The following is a 17,495-nucleotide window of genomic DNA, read 5'->3' as shown; positions in this document are numbered from 1 at the left end:
TGAGAGATAGAGAGAGAGATAGAGAGAGGGTGGGTTACATGTGAGAGATAGAGAGAGCGATAGGGACAAAGAAAGAATGCAGGAAGAGAGACGGAAGGAAGAGTGAGACAGCCAGGGGAGATGAGATGAGAGAGAGATGAAGGCGTTGGCTGTGTGAGGGAAGGAGAGAGAGAAAGTGAAGGATGCAAGAGGAGATAGAGAGGAGGGAAAAGGAAGAGTGGGAGTGGGGTAAAATGCTAGGAAGGAGAGGGTGGATTAAATTTCTCCATCCTCTCCGTCCTCCATTCTCCAATCCTCTCCATCTGCCTGCAAACGACTGACGAGCCCAGCACATGTCCGAACACATGCTAAAGCGCGCACACACACACACACACACACACACACACACACACACACACACGTGCACACACACACGCGCGCACACAAACTCCCTCTCAACTTCCTCCTCAACAAGCTGCTGCTTCTCCCCAGAGGAATATTGATGGACACATTTGTCTGGCTCTCCGTCCTTAAGTGGCATTTCTAAAGTACAGGCCCACTCACTGCCAGGAGCCCTCTTCACCGCACAACCACTCCAGCCCAGGCCTCGGGCAGGGCACGCCAGGAAAACAGAAATAACACTCTTTTCTTCTCAACTTGACAGGGGAATGGAGGGGAAGGACGGGGTGGCAATAGGACATAATTACTAATGGTGTGCACCTCTCCAAAATCTGATAAATATCTGGATAGAATATGATTCAGGGGCGATGCAATTTAGGGGCGTCTCTCTCTACCTTTAAGAAGATCTTGAAGACCCAACTCTTCAGAGAGCACCTCCCTTTCTAACTTGCACTTCGACTAGTACTTAACTTGCACTTCAGTAAAATTCCTGCACTTCTTTTTTTCTATTTCTTATGTAAAGTAGTATTTATTGTTAAACTAGGTCCCTATTGCTCGTAGCTTGACTGTTCTCTCCCTTGTAAGTCCCTTTAAAAAAAAAAATCTGTATCCGATGTGATACGATGTCATCTGATCTGACAGTTCTTAATGTTTGCTTAAAGATACATTTTTTCCCTTTCCTTTAGTCTGCTTTTGCGCTTAGAAACGGTTTGCAAAGTTACGAATGCCTAAACTACACGCCAGAGACAACTTTTCTTAGCTGCCTTTTTCAGACAGTGGGTGAATAGAGAGTAGAGAGATGTACAGTATGACAAAAAAAACATTTGGAACACTGAAGCATGTAAATCTGTTTTTTGTTACTTCATGGCACAGGGAAAAAAAATGGAAGACAAGTGTAGCCTATAATTTTAGAATTATGTCACGGTTTATTACTTTTCCAATAGACACAGTTAGACAAGAAAGACTTACTGTATAAACAGTTTACTACACACACGTGTTGTGAGTCAATGTTTGTGTTGAGCAGCATGCAACCGTTTAAGTCGGGATCAGTGAATGAATCATGAATCAAACGTTGATATCCATTTTTGCACTTTTAACATAACCATAACACTGTAGCATCTTTGACTGGAGACAGCATAGTGTGTCTGTCCCATTTAACTTTGCTACCAGTTAAATGAGGATGGGTTTAATTTGGGCATGGACCATTGTTTTATCAGTGACATATCACTAATGTTAATCGCGTTAAAGGAGAACACGAAACGCTGGGCAGATTTATTAGCAAATAAGAGGCGGTCGTTATTATTTTAAAAGTAACATGACGTGTAACGTAAGATCAGTGATGCTTCCACAGCAGCGTAGGTCTTACTAAAGCAGAGTCAACAGAAAAGCTTCAGTTGATTGATTCACAACTTTAGAATTGGGCCATTAACTGGTTAAATACATTAAGATCGAACCAGGGCTCCTCGAACCGATGTAGTCGCATCTTTAACGGTAAAATTGAGTTGCCGATTTTGTATCTGTAAATCATTACACTCCTAACAATACCCACTTCAAAGGGGGTTGTTAGATAGAATCGACTTCCGTTACAATGCAAAGTTTCTCTTAAAGTTAGTCATAAAAGGGAAGGAAAATGTGTAATGTGCCTGAAGTTTGAGTAAGAGTGCTGCTGGATTTATAGTCACGTATCTAGATTTGGATTTTAGTGCTCTGTATTGCAAGTTGGAACCATGGCTCACACAGTATTTGTATCCATTGTTTCATGTGCTTATGCGTATGTTCACGTGTACGATTACGTGTGCACCTGCAAATTGTTTGTCAGTATGTGCACGCGTGTTTGTGAGTAAACGTGTGTGTTTGTGAGTTTGTGAGTGATCGTGTGTGTGTGTGTGTGTGTGTGTGTGTGTGTGTGTGTGTGTGTGTGTGTGTGTGTGTGTGTGTGTGTGTGTGTGTGTGTGTGTGAGCTGCCTTGCGGGGTGATGTGTCCGCTGAGAGAGAGAGCGAGCAGAGGTGAATGTCAAAGACTGCGTCAGACGCTTCAAAGGGAGACGGATGGCTGTGTGAGGTAACAGATAATCTAATCAGCAAAGAGAGAGAAAATGAGCGGGAGAGAGAGAGAGAGAGACAGGGAGGGAGGGAGGCGATGAAAAGACAGGAAGATCGAGAAAAACTAATCTGCTGCTCTTTCCAAGGGGGCCCTGGCGGCCCTGTTAACTCCTTCTCCCAGGGCAAGGAACGTGCCTCCTGTTGCTAGGACTAAAAAGGCGAGGGAGGGGCTGTGCTGCTCGGAGTATGAACCTCACAGATCCCAGCACAGAGACCACCTGCAGCCACCTCACCCAGTCAGAGCCTAGCACAGATCCCAGCACAGGCGGCCCCAAATGAAGTCAACACCTCAGAAAGGAAAACAATCTCTGTGGCACATATTTCTTGTTTTTTTCTCCCTCTCTTTCGGCACACTTTCTGTGACTCCTTTTCTCCCCCCTCCACACATATTCACCTGTGTCACTCTCGTCCAAATGTTCTCCCTTTAGCTCACGCAACCTCTCACCCTCCTCACTGCATTAACTTCAAAACTTTTACCCTCACTCACTCTGTCCTTTCTCTCTCTCTCTCTACTCCTCTCACTCCCTCACTTTCTTGTCATATTCTTACTCCCTCATTACTTCAACCTATTTGAAACTCTTCCTCTCCTTCATTTCTCTCTCCTCCTACTCCTCATCCTCCTCCTCTCTCTGTCTGTGTCTGCAGGTCCTTCCTTCTAGCACCTTTGAAATGCCTTCCGTAATCTCTCCTTGTTAGCGCTAGCCGGAGTGTGGAGGGGTTGCTATGCAGATCAGAGGCATGGGACTGAAGTCTCCCCTGGCCCCAGAGGGCCCGCGCTGATCCTCCATTCCCTTGCATCACAGTGCCTCAGAGAGCGAGAGAGGGCGGGAGAGATAGAGACAGAAAGGAAACAAGTGGGAGTTAGATGGAGACAGGGTGTGTGTGTGTGTGAGAGACAGAGAGAGAAAGAGAGGGAGAGAGAGATGGAGGAAGAGAGGGAGAGAGAGATAGAGACAAATGGAGAAAGAGAGGGAAAGAGAGAGAGAGAAAAAATGTCTGTGTAGGAAGTGGGGGTGAAAGGAAGAGAGAGAGCATGAGGTAGTGGAAGAGTCCCCTCACACCTGTACTGATTACGGTCAATTGCAAACCCATGCCTACAGCTCAGTGCAACCTGCTAATGCAACCACAGGCTCACTGAAAGATGGATGAATGGAGTGCAGGAGAGGGTTACAAGAGAAAATCAGCACATGGGAAATTAGTAAAGAGATGCCAAAGTGTTTGGGGGACTCCCCGTCTAATTCTGGCCCAGATGAAGCCTCATCCCTGTGGGAGTACTGCTGAAGCACCATAGACATCTAGACACCATAGACATCTAACAAGAACCTCTCTGTCTCATTTTCCCTCTGTCTCCGCTTCTTACCACCTTTTGTTTGTTTCTTTCATTTTTCCTTCTTTCAATTTCTTTCTTTCATCATTTTTCTTTTCTGTTGTTTTTTCTGTATTGCTGCCAATCTATACTTTTGTCTCTGCTTATTTTCTCCCCCCTTTTTCTATCTTACTTGGCTTCTTCATCTCAGTTGGTCTGTCTCTTCGTTTGCCTGCAGTCGGGACATCTGCTACAGTAAGCAGCAGGGCTGTCTGCCATCTCGGCACACCTCCCTGGCAAACTGACCAGTGAGACACACACACACACACACACACACACACACACACACACACACACACACAATCACTCATTCACTCACTCAGAGCTTCCGCTAGCGACATGCTCGGCAACAACACAGCCTGGCCAAATTATCTCCATTTGGCCCCTGCCTCCCCATCCGCTAACGGAGCCTAATAGGCTTCACATCTGCCTCTCGCCGCTTCCAAGACGGCACGCCCGCTGGTCCGCCCGCCAGTCCGCCCGCCCGCGTGAGAAACGCTCTCCGGACGTTCCTTTTTTGGAATGTCTCCCCAAGGCTGCTGGAACGGCCCGTGGCCCTGTTCTGGATTGGAGCGAGAGAACCAGGGGGATTTTCTTTTCTCTTCTCTTCGCTCTCCACCTAAGTATGTTCAAGTTGTCTTTTTCTCACTGTTTTTTTTTCTTTTGGGAGGGGGGGGGGGTGGGTTATACAGTATACAGTACAGCATGTTTGGCAGCTCTGTACATGCTGTGTCCTTAACAGGCGCGAACTGAGCCTGTAGATGGAATGTGCATATGGAAACAATATCAGACCACACATTGTGTGTGTGTGTGTGTGTGTGTGTGTGTGTGTGTGTGTGTGTGTGTGTGTGTGTGTGTGCAAAGGCTGTCTTCCCGTCCCCTTCCACTGTGTCTGGTATCTGTGTGTCTCACATGTCTGCCTGCAGAGATAGCGCTTCATCGTGTTTGGCGGCGTCGACGACTAGCCGTGTTGCGATGTTGTCTTTGAAATACCTCTGTAATCGCACATGCGGTCAAATGAAAAGAAGCAGACTCACGGCCGCCCACACACACTCACTCACGCTCTTCAATAAATATGCTCATGCATAAACATTCCCGATTTCCGTCTCTTCTTCTCTCTTTCACTCTCTCTCTCTCTCGTGCTAGCGCTTTCATCCCTTCTTTATCATACGTCTCCTATAACTACCTCTTTGGCAGAGATTATCCCTCAACATTTAATTAACAACGGTCTAGAGACCACTGCTTTGGTGCACTTCTCTTTTCCCTCTCTTCTCACTCCTTTCTTCCATTCTTTCTATCTTTCTCTCTCCAACTAGGCCTGCGCTTTTGTGTGTGTGTGTGTGTGTGTGTGTGTGTGTGTGTGTGTGTGTGTGTGTGTGTGTGTGTGTGTGTGTGTGTGTATGTGTCCTGTGCTCTCCTCCACTCTGCCAGAATTATGGATGTTGGATCATTTCCCTGTTGGTCGGATGCCCAGTGATCCTCCATGCAGCGGAAGATGGACCGCTGCTCCAGCCTTTTATTGCAAAGTCAGAGACAGACTGTAAATGTCTCCCCGTGGCTCTCTCCTGTTCAGGCTGCAGCTCCGCACAAACGGATACAATAATTCAAAACGAGAGAGAAAAATGAAAATAAGAACAGCTGTACCCTGGCCCTTTTATGAAGAGGTTTGAGCCTGCATGAGGTGGCTTTACTTTGAATTTGCGTGCCTTTGTGTCCTGGTGTGCATGGTCCCTCTATAACCCAACAAACCACTTAAACAGAGATAGGTAAACAAGGCTCAAATGAACACATGCTGACTGAAGACCTGTGCAGTGAATGGACATCTAGGTTTGCCTACATTCAGTGCACACATACATACACACGTGACCATCAACCCAGGATATTTACTGTGGCTGGAGACACTGACATTTTTAAAGCAAAAACGTCACACGGAATCCGTGAAGGGAGTTGAACTTTCGTGCCTGATTTGTTTTGTGTCTGTCTCGGCAGGAAAGGTTGAGCTGGCGGGTGAATGTTATGATTTTGGACAAAAATACACGGAGAAGCACCAATCCACATCATCACACCTCTCTCACCACCCCTCATAAAACACACACACACACTTTTCATCAGCTACCTTTAGGGTTTGTTTAAAAACCACAGGAGCTCACAAGAAAACCTCTTTCCAAACTTTTGGTCTTTTGGACATTTCTTTGGAAGTGTAGGCAGGTACTCATTCTCTCTCTCTCTTTTGGCTGAGTGAAGGCCATAAATCATTTGTTTCTATGACTCTGAGCCCGAGTCCCCTGTCATCTCATTAGCTGTCCTCCTGTCAGGCCAGGGCTGCCTCCTCCGGTCAGAGAGAGACGGATAGAGAGAGAGACAGAGAGAGAGAGAGAGAGAGAGAGAGACAGAGAGACAGAGAGACAGAGAGACAGAGCGAGAGAGAGAGAGAGAAGGAGGAGGAGGAGAAGAGGGACCGAGAGGCCATCTGATAACTACGCTCAGAAGATGGCAGAGGAAAGAGAAGAGCGGAGGGAGAGGTGGAGGAGAGGAGGACGAGGAGGGATGAGGGGTTCTGACCTGTGTGTGTGGGCCGGCATCCCGTCGGCTGCGTCCGCCTGAGAGCCACCGAGCCGTCACCGTCTGCCCGCCAGACTCTCCTGAGGAGACAAAAGAAAACAACTGTTATGTGTGTGTACTGTATGTGTGTGTGTGTGTGTGTGAGAGAGAGAGAGAGTGAGAGAGAAAGAGACAAAGAAAACAGAGAGAGAGAGAAAGAGACAAAGAAAACAGAGTGTGTGTGTGTGTGTGTGTGTGTGTGTGTGTGTGTGTGCATCAGTGACAAGGTCTGTGAATGTGTGCTCCCTCACAATAACTACAATAACACACTATGAGCTCCAACAACACTCAGTCATGCTTTGGTCATTACAACAACAGATGACTAGACCAACGATCACTGTTTCTCAGTCTGTGCTTTATCTGGGGTGAGATACATGCTGTTTGTTTGTGCTTCTGTGTGTGTGTGTGTGTGTGTGTGTGTGTGTGTGTGTGTGTGTGTGTGTGTGTGTGTGTCTGTGTGTGTGTGTGTAAATATAAGGATATGCAGTTGCATGCCTTTATTGTGAACTCACTCTCTCTCTCCTCCATCTATCTCTCTCTCCTCCATCTCCTTTCTCTCTCTCTCTCCCTCTCTCTCTCCCTCTCTCTCTCTCTTAGCCGCTTAAGTTATTTCCCGGCGTTCGATCGATCTCTTCTCGGGACGGTCTGTTTCTGTGGCTGCCTCTTGGCTCCTCAGAGGCTCATGTTTTTGGGTGCTTGCCTCAGATTGGCTTTGATGGAGTCAGCTTGGTTACTGTATGTTTAATGAATGACTCACAGACCAGCATGTGAATATTTCGAGGGTTGGGGGAGCGTGTTAAGTAAAAACAGACTTCACTGGAAAAGGGGGAGGGCGGCGAGCGACCAAAGCAGGTTTTTTTTTCGAAATGAAAAAAATAATATGTGTACTTTTTTCCAAATGGATCTCTTACTATACAAGGCAAAATAAAGCGTTCTTCACCACAGCTGCCATGGCATTCCAACATCCTAACCACGAGCAAGATTGCGGGAAACTATTTCTGACGCTCCCTTCTCCCTCCCCCTCTCTTTCTGACAGGACCCGACCCTGCCGTGACTAATGCCACCATCATTTGACACAAATTGTAGACCTGGGCTTGGTCGACCCAAAACATTGTGAGTCTCAAGACTCTAGCTCAGCCTGGGCAAAGGGAGCATTACTTGAGAAAAATGGTAGAAGAAGAAAGAAGCCCAAAAGATAAGTTATACAAAGAATGAAGGAAAGCAGAAGGAGGGAGAGAACCCAGAGGAAGAGAACAAATCTCCATTAACAAGTAGGTAAATGAGTGTGGGTCGGGGGGGGGTGGGGGCTGTGCGCTGGGACGGTCAAGCGTGGCGCTTGGACAGAAGCGGGCAGTGAGCGATGCCCACTGTGATGGAGCTCAATGCCAAGGCAGAGGGGGCCACTTTCAAACCTGTCCGCCTGATTCAGGGCTTCATTTATTATTGTACAATTCAAGGGCATACGCATACACACTAACACACACACACAAACTCACAAACACTAACCGGACACACACACATACACACTAACACACACACACTAACACAAACACACCTTAACACACAAACATAGGAATGGACTATCTGAAGACCAACTGCGCTTGAAAAATCGCTAAAGAGCTGATGTATGCAGATCTGTACATGCTGATGATACGAGAATCTACACACACACACACACACACACACACACACACACACACACACACACACAAACACAACACCACACACACACACACACACACACAAACACACACATAACCTTTGAAAAGATAGATGCACACTTAGGCAGTAATTATAGGAATACATATGGTATACTCGTACTCTGCACAAACACATACAAAAAGCCACCCACGCCGACGCCGACACACGCACACGCGCACACACACACACACACACACACACACACACACACACACACACACACACATAGCCACGCAGTGCTCAGCTGAATGCCTCCAGCAGCCCTTGAGCGAGCTCCCTGCCAGCCCTACAGGAAATGAGAGAGAAGAGCAATCCCTCCTTCCCTCCTTTCCTCTCCTCCTCCCCTCCTCCTTCCATCCCCTCCTCCCTTCTCTTGTCCTTCTTCCTTTCCCATCACCAGAGGAGCAGAGTTGGCTTAGCGACAGCAGAAAAGGAGCCGGGTGAGACAGGGACGTGAAGTGCTGCTGACCTTCTGTTCATCCACAAGTGCTTCTATTGGATATCTGAGGACACTTCTGTGGATTTGTGTGCGTGGGTCTGTCTGCGTGTGTGTGTACGTGTGTGGCTGTGGTGTGTGTCTGTCTGCGTGTGTGTGTGTGTGGCTGTGGTGTGTGTGTGTGTGTACGTGTGTGGCTGTGGTGTGTGTGTGTGTGTCTGTGTGTGTGTGTCTGTGTGTTTGTGTGTGTGTCTGCGTGTGTGTGTACGTGTGTGGCTGTGGTGTGTGTGTGTGTGTTTGTGTGTGTGTGTCTGTGTGTGTGTGTGTGTGTGTGTGTGTGTGTGTGTGTGTGTGTGTGTGTCTGTCTGTCTGCGTGTGTGTGTGTGTGTGTGTGTGTGTGTGTCTGTCTGTCTGTCTGCGTGCGTGTGTGTGTGTCTGTTTGCGTGTGTGTGTGTGTGTGTGTGATGCATAGCACCCAGTGGCTGCTTGAAACGCTTCCTGCTATAGAATAATAGTTTTGAGGCATGGCTTTTCCCCCTCTCCTCTACATCTTTTCTCTCTTCCGTCAGACAACATAGAGAACAACATACGTGCAACAACAACTCACAGAATAAGCAACATATAGGCTCCATATAAGATACTGTATCTTAATGGCACTGGCCTTACACAATAAGTGTGACCACACATCATGCAAAGGCACCTGCTCAGGCATACAACAGCATACAGGACATCACTCCTTTAGTTTTAAAAACAGTTTCACTTGGAGAATATAAGCGCAACATAGAGTTTATAGATAATGCAACTAACTGCTATTGTATGATTTCTCTTACTGTCCAAACTGTCCCCCTAACCTCTGTCCATGAGTCAACCACACACACACAGACATTGTACAGAGTCCAGCTAAACATACGTCCATTTAGCCATCAAAGGAACTGCCCTCCAAAGGTCAGTATATAAAAAAGGGGCAGTGCTCCAGTAACAGTGCTGAAATTAGATTGGCGATTGGCGATTGGCGATTGGCGATTGGCGATTGGCGATTGGTGAAGGGTGACTGGTGACTGGTGATTGGTGATTGGAGAATGGAGAATGGCGAATGGCGAATGGCGATTGGCGATTGGCGATTGGCGAATGACGATTGGCGAATGACGATTGGTGATTGGCGACTTGTGACTGGTGAATGGTGAATGGTGATTGGTAAATGGTGAATGGTGAATGGTAAATGGTGAATGGTGAATGGTGAATGGTGATTGGTGATTGGTGAATGGTGAATGGTGATTGGTGACTGTGCTGTAATGGACACCAGGCCCGGCGCTCACATCGGCAGGCAAAACAGCCAGGCGCTGCACTGCGCTGCTTCACTGCGGCTGTCACACAGCATAACTGTGTTTGGGTGGCGATGTGAGCGCATTGCCTCTGTCTGTCTCTTCTCCGTCTCTCCTCCGTCTCTCTCTCTTTCCCTCTGACTGTCTGACTGACACTGCGTGGGCGTCTCCACTGATCTGCAGTCTCCCTTACTCCATGAACTTTCTTTACTTCTTCTTTCTCTCTATTCAGTCTCTCTCTCTCTCTATCTTGAAACATAAACACAGGCTTTCATGCGGGGGTCATGTTAGGAGGGGAATTAACATGCCTGGATTAATGAGATTTCTGTCCAACTATGTCGTGCAAGTACCTCTCGTTATTCCAGTCTTTTCAACTCTCGTCCTGTTCTCCTTCACAAGTGTGACTCAATAGGTAAGAACGCATGCCCGCCCACACACACACACACACACACACACACACACACACACACACACACACACACACAATCTTTCTCTACCTCTTGACTGTCCTTTCTCTCTTCTCTCAGTATGTGACTCAGGGAGCAGCTAATCACAAGCTTCAGCCATGAGAGCCAGGGGAATCAGAGCTGTATTAATACAGCCCATTACAGCCCACACCAACTACTGCACTCGCAGATTTACCGCTCAATACTGCGCTGAGTGCAAAGAGCTAGGGAGAGAAAGAGAGAGAAATAGAGAGAGGGAGAGAGAGCTAGGAAGAGAGAGAAAGACAGAGAGAGAGGGAGAGAGAAACAGAGTGAGGGACGGAGAGAGAGCGAGAGAGACAGAGGGAGGGAGGGAGAGAAAGAAACAGAGAGAGAGAGAGAGAGAGATATAGAGGGAGGGACAGAGAGAGAGAAACTGAGAGAGTGAGGGAGAGAGAAGAAACAGAGAGAGAGTGAGAGAAAGGGCAGATTGAGGGAGAGTAAGAGAGAGTGGAGGAAAGTCTGAAGTAGGAGAGTAGTTTGTCCTGAGTGGGTGCCAGAGTAAGTCAAATGCATTTTCAAAACACATTCCTTATTCAGAGCTGCATGCGTTTCATTTGAAATGCATTTCCACAGGTCTCCAGAGTGCCTGACACAACCCCCCTCCACCCCCCAAAAACAAATGTCTGCAATAACATATCCCATAGGCTGCAGCTGCAGCTAACTCAAGCAGAGGAGTTGGTGAAGGAGTGGGGCGGTGTACGGTCAGTTCCTGTCCTGGGGTCCTGAACAGTTTGGTTGCAGCCACCCCATAATAACCATTATCCAGTGTGAAGTGAACTGACTCACAACTCAGCCATGACGTCAAATCAAGCCTAAATGCTCCATTTTTTTATATGTGAAAAATGCATTTCCTGTTGATGAAACTGTAAATGGCTGGATAAGTATCCATTCTTCCTGTAATGGATGTCATTACAGCACCACTTTACCAGCAAGTAGAAACCAAGAGAGGAGCTCTTTTGCAATCCATTTACCATCCCTTTGTTCAAAGAACAAAGAATACATATTACAAATAGAAACATTACGTGTCCTTTCCTTAGATAATAATCCTGCTGTGTTGCAAACTTTGTCAAAGACGACAAAGTGACACTACTTTTTCACTTGGCATCTACAGTGATTAGGTGTAACCGGAAAAGCCTGCCACTCCGAATTGGAAATGTTGTTTTAATTATAAGGCACATTGGCGGCGGCATCTTGCGTGTCCCTCGGAGTTAAGGTCAGCATTTATAATTAATATTAACAAAGTGGACTCCGCAAATGTTATTATTATGTGGCCAGCCAGAGGGGAGACAGAAGGAGCATGCATTTAATTAGAGAGAATGGGGAATGGAGAATAGGCATTTGGACATACAGTACACACACCACACACTCTCTGACACTCACACACACACACACACCACACACTCTCTCACACTCACACACACACACACACACCACACACTCTCTGACACTCACACACACACACACACCACACACTCTCTCACACTCACACACACACACACACCACACACTCTCTCACACTCACACACACCACACACTCTCTCACACTCACACACACACACACACACCACACACTCTCTCACACTCACACACACACACACCACACACACACACACACACACACACACACACACACACACACACACACACACACACACACAAACACACACCACACACACTCTCACACTCACACACACACACACACACACACACACACACACACACACACACACACCACACACACACACACACACACACACACATACCACACACACCACACACACCACACACACACACACACACACCTAACACACACCTAACACACACACACACACCACACAAACACACACCACACACACACACACCACACACACACACAAACACACACCACACACACACGTACACTGGTAGAGGAATAATGAGGCTGTGCGAAGCGGGACCGAATGGCGCTGGAGGTTCCTTCTGGGAGCGGCCACAAAAGAGGACATGCTCGTCCGTGACCCCGCGGCCGACTCCTGGGGCTCCTCTAATTGTTGAGGGGATGCAGGGGTGTGTGTGAAGTGCTCACTCAAACACGAACACACACACACACACACGTGTGTATACAAAGTCAGAAAGAGAGCAAGTCAAGGAACTTTTGCGTGAGTGTATCTTTCTCTCAATTTCTAAGTTCTCTGTATACAGACACCAGCACACGTAAATGCATGCACACACACACACACACACACACACACACACACACAAACACACAGAGAATATGATATACTCTCTGAACACAATGAACACATATGTATGGGTAACAATCCAAATACACACGCAAAAGCAGACACACACACTCTGACCACACACACACACACAAACACACACACTGCTACCCAGCTCAGTGGGACCCGCCCTTACAGTAAACACCAGGTTAGGGCTGTCACCCAGACACAAATGTGGAAAAATGTTCTCATTACAGACCTCATCACCGCTCTTTATGACTGAGTCCCATCAGACGCCAGACAGGAGGAAGGGACTCTATCGATCCACTGGGAATGGATGACAATCAGAGCTTTCCCCTCTCTCCCTCCCTCTCTCCCTTCCTTTCTCTCCATCCCTTTCTCTCATGTTCTCTGTCTTCTCTCTCTCATATTCCCTCTTCTCTCTATTTCTATCCCTACTTCTACCTGGCTGTGAGACTTTCGTTGTCACCACTTTGTACCTCAAGAGGTCTGGTGTTATAAATCCAACACTCCTTTCCTTTACAGTGGTGTGCTTTCCTCCCTCCCTAAGAGCCCAAACTCATTCTCTGCCAGGCTTTGGCATGTTTAGCTCGGCTCGAGCCAAGATAAAGGAACCAGAGCCTTTGGTCAACAAGAAAGGTGAAACCAATAAAACATAAAAATAGCGCCACTGCTGAAATTTCAAATGGTTTATTATTTTATTCATGACAGAACGTAGTGTGGCTCAAGCAAGTGAATCCTGATACCATTTGTTAATAAATTACAATCGTAATATTGTCCACAATGATCACGCTCTACTGGGGACATTTCGGCTACTATGCCACTATCGCCCGTCTTGCTGTGACCTGCTAGCAAACGCAGAGCGCCGAGAGCTGCAGACACGGAGCCCAGAAGGGTGCAGTGTTAAGAGACTAAATGAACCAGAGCAAGCACACGCACGCACGGACGCACGGACGCACGGACGCACGCACGCACACACGCACACACGCACATACACACACACACACACACAAAGCTCACCCACCACCCCACCCTCACCCTGGTCCCCGCCTTCTGCCCCTGCGGCAGGAGAGGAGAGAGAGTGGGTGAAGCGCTGTGCCAGGCATCTCTGCCCCCCCCCCCGTCTCTTCTCTTCACCCCCCCTGCCCAATGCCACACTGATCCCTCTGACTCCATCTGAGCGCGCCGTGCCGCACACCGCTAAAGCCATTTACCCAGCCTAATGGGTTTAGCAGAGGCATTAGGGAGAATGAGAGCGAGTGTGTGGATCTCCCTGTGTGTGTGTGTGTGTGTGTGTGTTTGTGTGTGTGCTTGACTTCTTATGGTGTGTGCATATTAGTACGTGTGCGTACAACTATGTCATGTGTGTGTGCATGTGTATGCTGTGTGTGTATGTATGTATGTGTGCAGGGGCGGAGTGGGACACAAAAATCCACCGGGACAATTCTAACTGCACCGGCCCACAACGTGCCCACAACTGGCCCAACCCGCATCCCCTCCACCTCCCATATATCAACTACAGAAACAAACGGGCGGCTTTTGATCATTATTGTTAGATTTAGAGTTGATGTGTGGTTGACAGACATGACAGTGACAGTGTATTTGTATATGTACATTTATGGAAATACGGAACAAATCGACTCCCGTATTGGTTCAAATGTTATGCTAATTCGCAACAATGTGTCCTGTCAACTCACTCGCATCTAGTTGACGGCTGGTTGAATAAATCCGTAATTCTTGTACATTTTGATGCACTTTCCTCCTGCATCCGCCTCTTTTTCAGTCTGGCCTTTTTGCCCCCTCCTTTCTCCTTTCTCTTATGTCCCTCCATCAGATACGCTTCACCTGCTCTCTCTCCCTGATAGCCGCTAATTTATCTCCCTAGGTTCACTTGATAAAGGCAGAACGATACACAATTCCCATGATGCTTTGCTCGACCATTCTACATTCAACAAAAAAACGAATTAAATCGCTGGCCAATTTATATTTGTGGTCATGAAAGTAATGGAGCGTCTGAATAAAAAGAATTACATCAATATAGGAGGCTAAACAAAAATCAGAAGGTTGGATTAATGGGAGTGAGTTTGACAGACACCACCATAGGTGTGATGTACAGAGACAAATAGTGCTATAAGTAGTGGTTGGACTTGGTAATCTTGTAACTTTCGGAGAATTTAGAGATTTTCACGGGACTATGCTTTGACGTACATGCATCTTCGATGGGCCGCTCATAGCTTTGACTCTACGGCTGCGAAGGCCGGCCTGCAGGCTGATTCTCGAGAGATAATTGGCCGACAGGCCCACCGGGAAAAATCCCGGTGCTCCCGATGGCCACTCCGCCCCTGTATGTGTGTGTGTGTTTCCTTACATAGGGCCCCAACCCGATAAGTCGTGCTGAGACCTGGCTTAGGCACAGTAAATGAGGGCCTAAAAGCCATTTCTGAAAATTGAACTTGTCCCCAGCTGACAACTCATCGGTCCCCCTTGAATCCTACCCTCTTATCCTTCTCCTTCTTCTCTCTTATTCCTCCCTTCCCCTCTCTCTCTCTCTCCCTCTCTCTGTATCTCTCTCTCTACAGGGTCTACATTTAGATAGGCCTTGTCAATTACACAGTCTGGGTGACCGTGTCTAAGTGCCCCCTCGTCCTCTGCCGAGCAGCAAAGGGATCTCTCTCTCTCTCTCTCTCTCTCTCTCTCTCTCTCTCTCTCTCTCTCTCTCACTCTCTCACTCTCTCTACTACTACTATTACTTTCTCTCTCTGTGTCATTCTACCCTTCTATCTCGGGCTCTTTTTTTCTATGTCTGTCACTTCTTCCCCTCCCTCGTTCTCATTTTGTTTTCTCCATCTCCCCCGCTCCCTCCTTCTCTCTCTCTCTCTCTCTCTCTGATTCCGTATCATTCCCGAGTCTGGACTCAGCTAGAGCTCATTTGATACACCCTCTTATCCTCACCTAAGGGCATCCGCTGAGAGAGAGAGAGAGAAAGTGAGAGAGAGACTCTCAGGGCGAGAGAGAGGAGGAGGAGGAGGAGGAAGAGGAGGTAAAAGAGAAGAGAGAGTTCTTTAAGGTACGTTTTTTTTAGAACAGTCCTTTCATGTCTTGCTTCTCTAATGTCTCTGAACTGTTTCTGCCACTGGAGTAGCACTGGTTAGACCCAATATTTCAATGTCCACTTTTTTTCTTAACCCCCCCACCACCACCACCACCAACTACACCCCACTACACACTGCACCCCACCCCCACCCCCCTTTGTGGAGGTTGAAAAAGCGCCTTTGGGCACAAAGGCAATTTCCTAAACAGACAGAACATTTTCTGTGTAATCTCTCGCCCGATTCTGAGGATGCGCAACGAGACACGAGAAATCAAAGTGCTGAGCTAAGGGGGACTGCCAACAGTCACACATCTACACACATCTACACACACACACAACCAAAATACACAAACACTTGCAAGTTACACACCACACACCACACATACACACACTATTAGACACCCTCACGCTCTGTTCCCATGGTCCCATAACAGGATATCTGTCTCCATGGCCCACAGACCTCTAGGTGTGTCACACACATCAGGATGGGCAGTGAGAGTGTCTTTGGGTGTGTTATCTTTGTGTGTGTGTGTGTATGTGTATGTGTGTGTGTATGTGTGTGTGTGTGTGTGTGTGTGTGTGAGTGTGTGTGTGTGTGTGTGTGTATGTGTGTGTGTATGTGTGTGTGTGTGTGTGTGTGTGTGTGTGTGTGTGTGTGTGTGTGTGAGTGTGTGTGTGTGTGTGTGTGTGTGTGTGTGTGTGTGTGTGTGTGTGTGAGTGTTTATATGTGTGTATGTGTGTATGTGTGTATGTGTGTGTGTGACAGATTCGACCCCTCACCCTGACCCCTGTATCTGTTTGGACAGGCCCATCTGTGAGGCGCTGACAGCCCCAGTCTGAGGCCCAGGCCTCCTCCCTGCCATCTGTTGCCACCAGGAGAAGGTGTGGTGCTGATCTCACCCAGCCAGCCCTGTCCTTTCCCATCACCTCCTCACAGATCACATCCACCCGAACAAGAGGCGCTCGGCCAGAGACCGTCAGAAAGATGAGGTGAGCCCGGTGAGCAAACGCACTCGAGAAGAATTGGGCCGATGTTTCAGGGGAGCCCTGCTCGATTTCAGTTCAAACGCCAGGCCTGGGGGCTGATGGGGAAACAGTCATTAAAGCAGCGCGGGGCCACTCGAGTGCACTCGTCCCCTGCCTCCTGTCCTTGCCTGTCCCCTCGCTGTGGGTGACCTGCCGCCTGCCTGCCTGAGTGACCGCTTCACACTCAAATGCAGAGGCCAATTTTCACCGATCCCTACAGGCCAAGCCAAAGCTCAGACAATTCATGGGGATAAAACATGACCACCTCTCTCTCGCTTAAAAACACACAAATGAGTCCAGTGACACACACACACACACACACACACACATGCACACACTCAGAGAGAAAAGCACATGCATACAGACGCACTGTGCGCACACATGCAAACCATAAGGAAAGCATTTGAAATATTCCTGGTTGAGAGCCCTCTTCTCTCCTCTTCACTGTCTCTGGAGAGAAGCAAAGAGGGGAAGAAAGAAGAGGAAAGGAGAGCGGAGGAGAGGAGATGAAAGGACACGTGGGAAGAAAAGCAAGCATAGACCAGAGGAAAGGTATATGAGGACATCAGAAAAAGAACAGAGGCAGAGAAAAAAAGAGAGGAAGAGGGCGAAGAGCAGCATAGAGGAGTGCAAGGATGCCGGAAAAGCAGAGTACACAGGAAGTGACACACACACACACACACACACACATACACACACACACACAGAGACACACACACACACACATTTCGGGAGGTGATGAAGCTGTCAGTTCGGGGCGA

At 47.8% G+C, this 17,495-nt stretch overlaps 1 protein-coding gene across 1 annotated transcript in view; it reads right to left on the bottom strand.

Annotated features, from left to right (window-relative positions):
* adam19a (ADAM metallopeptidase domain 19a) overlaps positions 1–17,495 on the bottom strand; it is a 120,374-nt gene that overhangs the window by 92,603 nt on the left and 10,276 nt on the right. Inside the window, exon 2 of the mRNA XM_080839355.1 lies at positions 6,410–6,489. Coding sequence (XP_080695481.1) covers positions 6,410–6,489 — 80 coding nt within the window. The remainder of the gene's footprint in view (positions 1–6,409; positions 6,490–17,495) is intronic.

Source organism: Sprattus sprattus (assembly GCF_963457725.1).
Source record: "Sprattus sprattus genome assembly, chromosome: 5".
Classification (NCBI taxonomy): Eukaryota; Metazoa; Chordata; class Actinopteri; order Clupeiformes; family Clupeidae; genus Sprattus; species Sprattus sprattus.
This window is presented reverse-complemented; position numbering and strand designations above follow the sequence as displayed.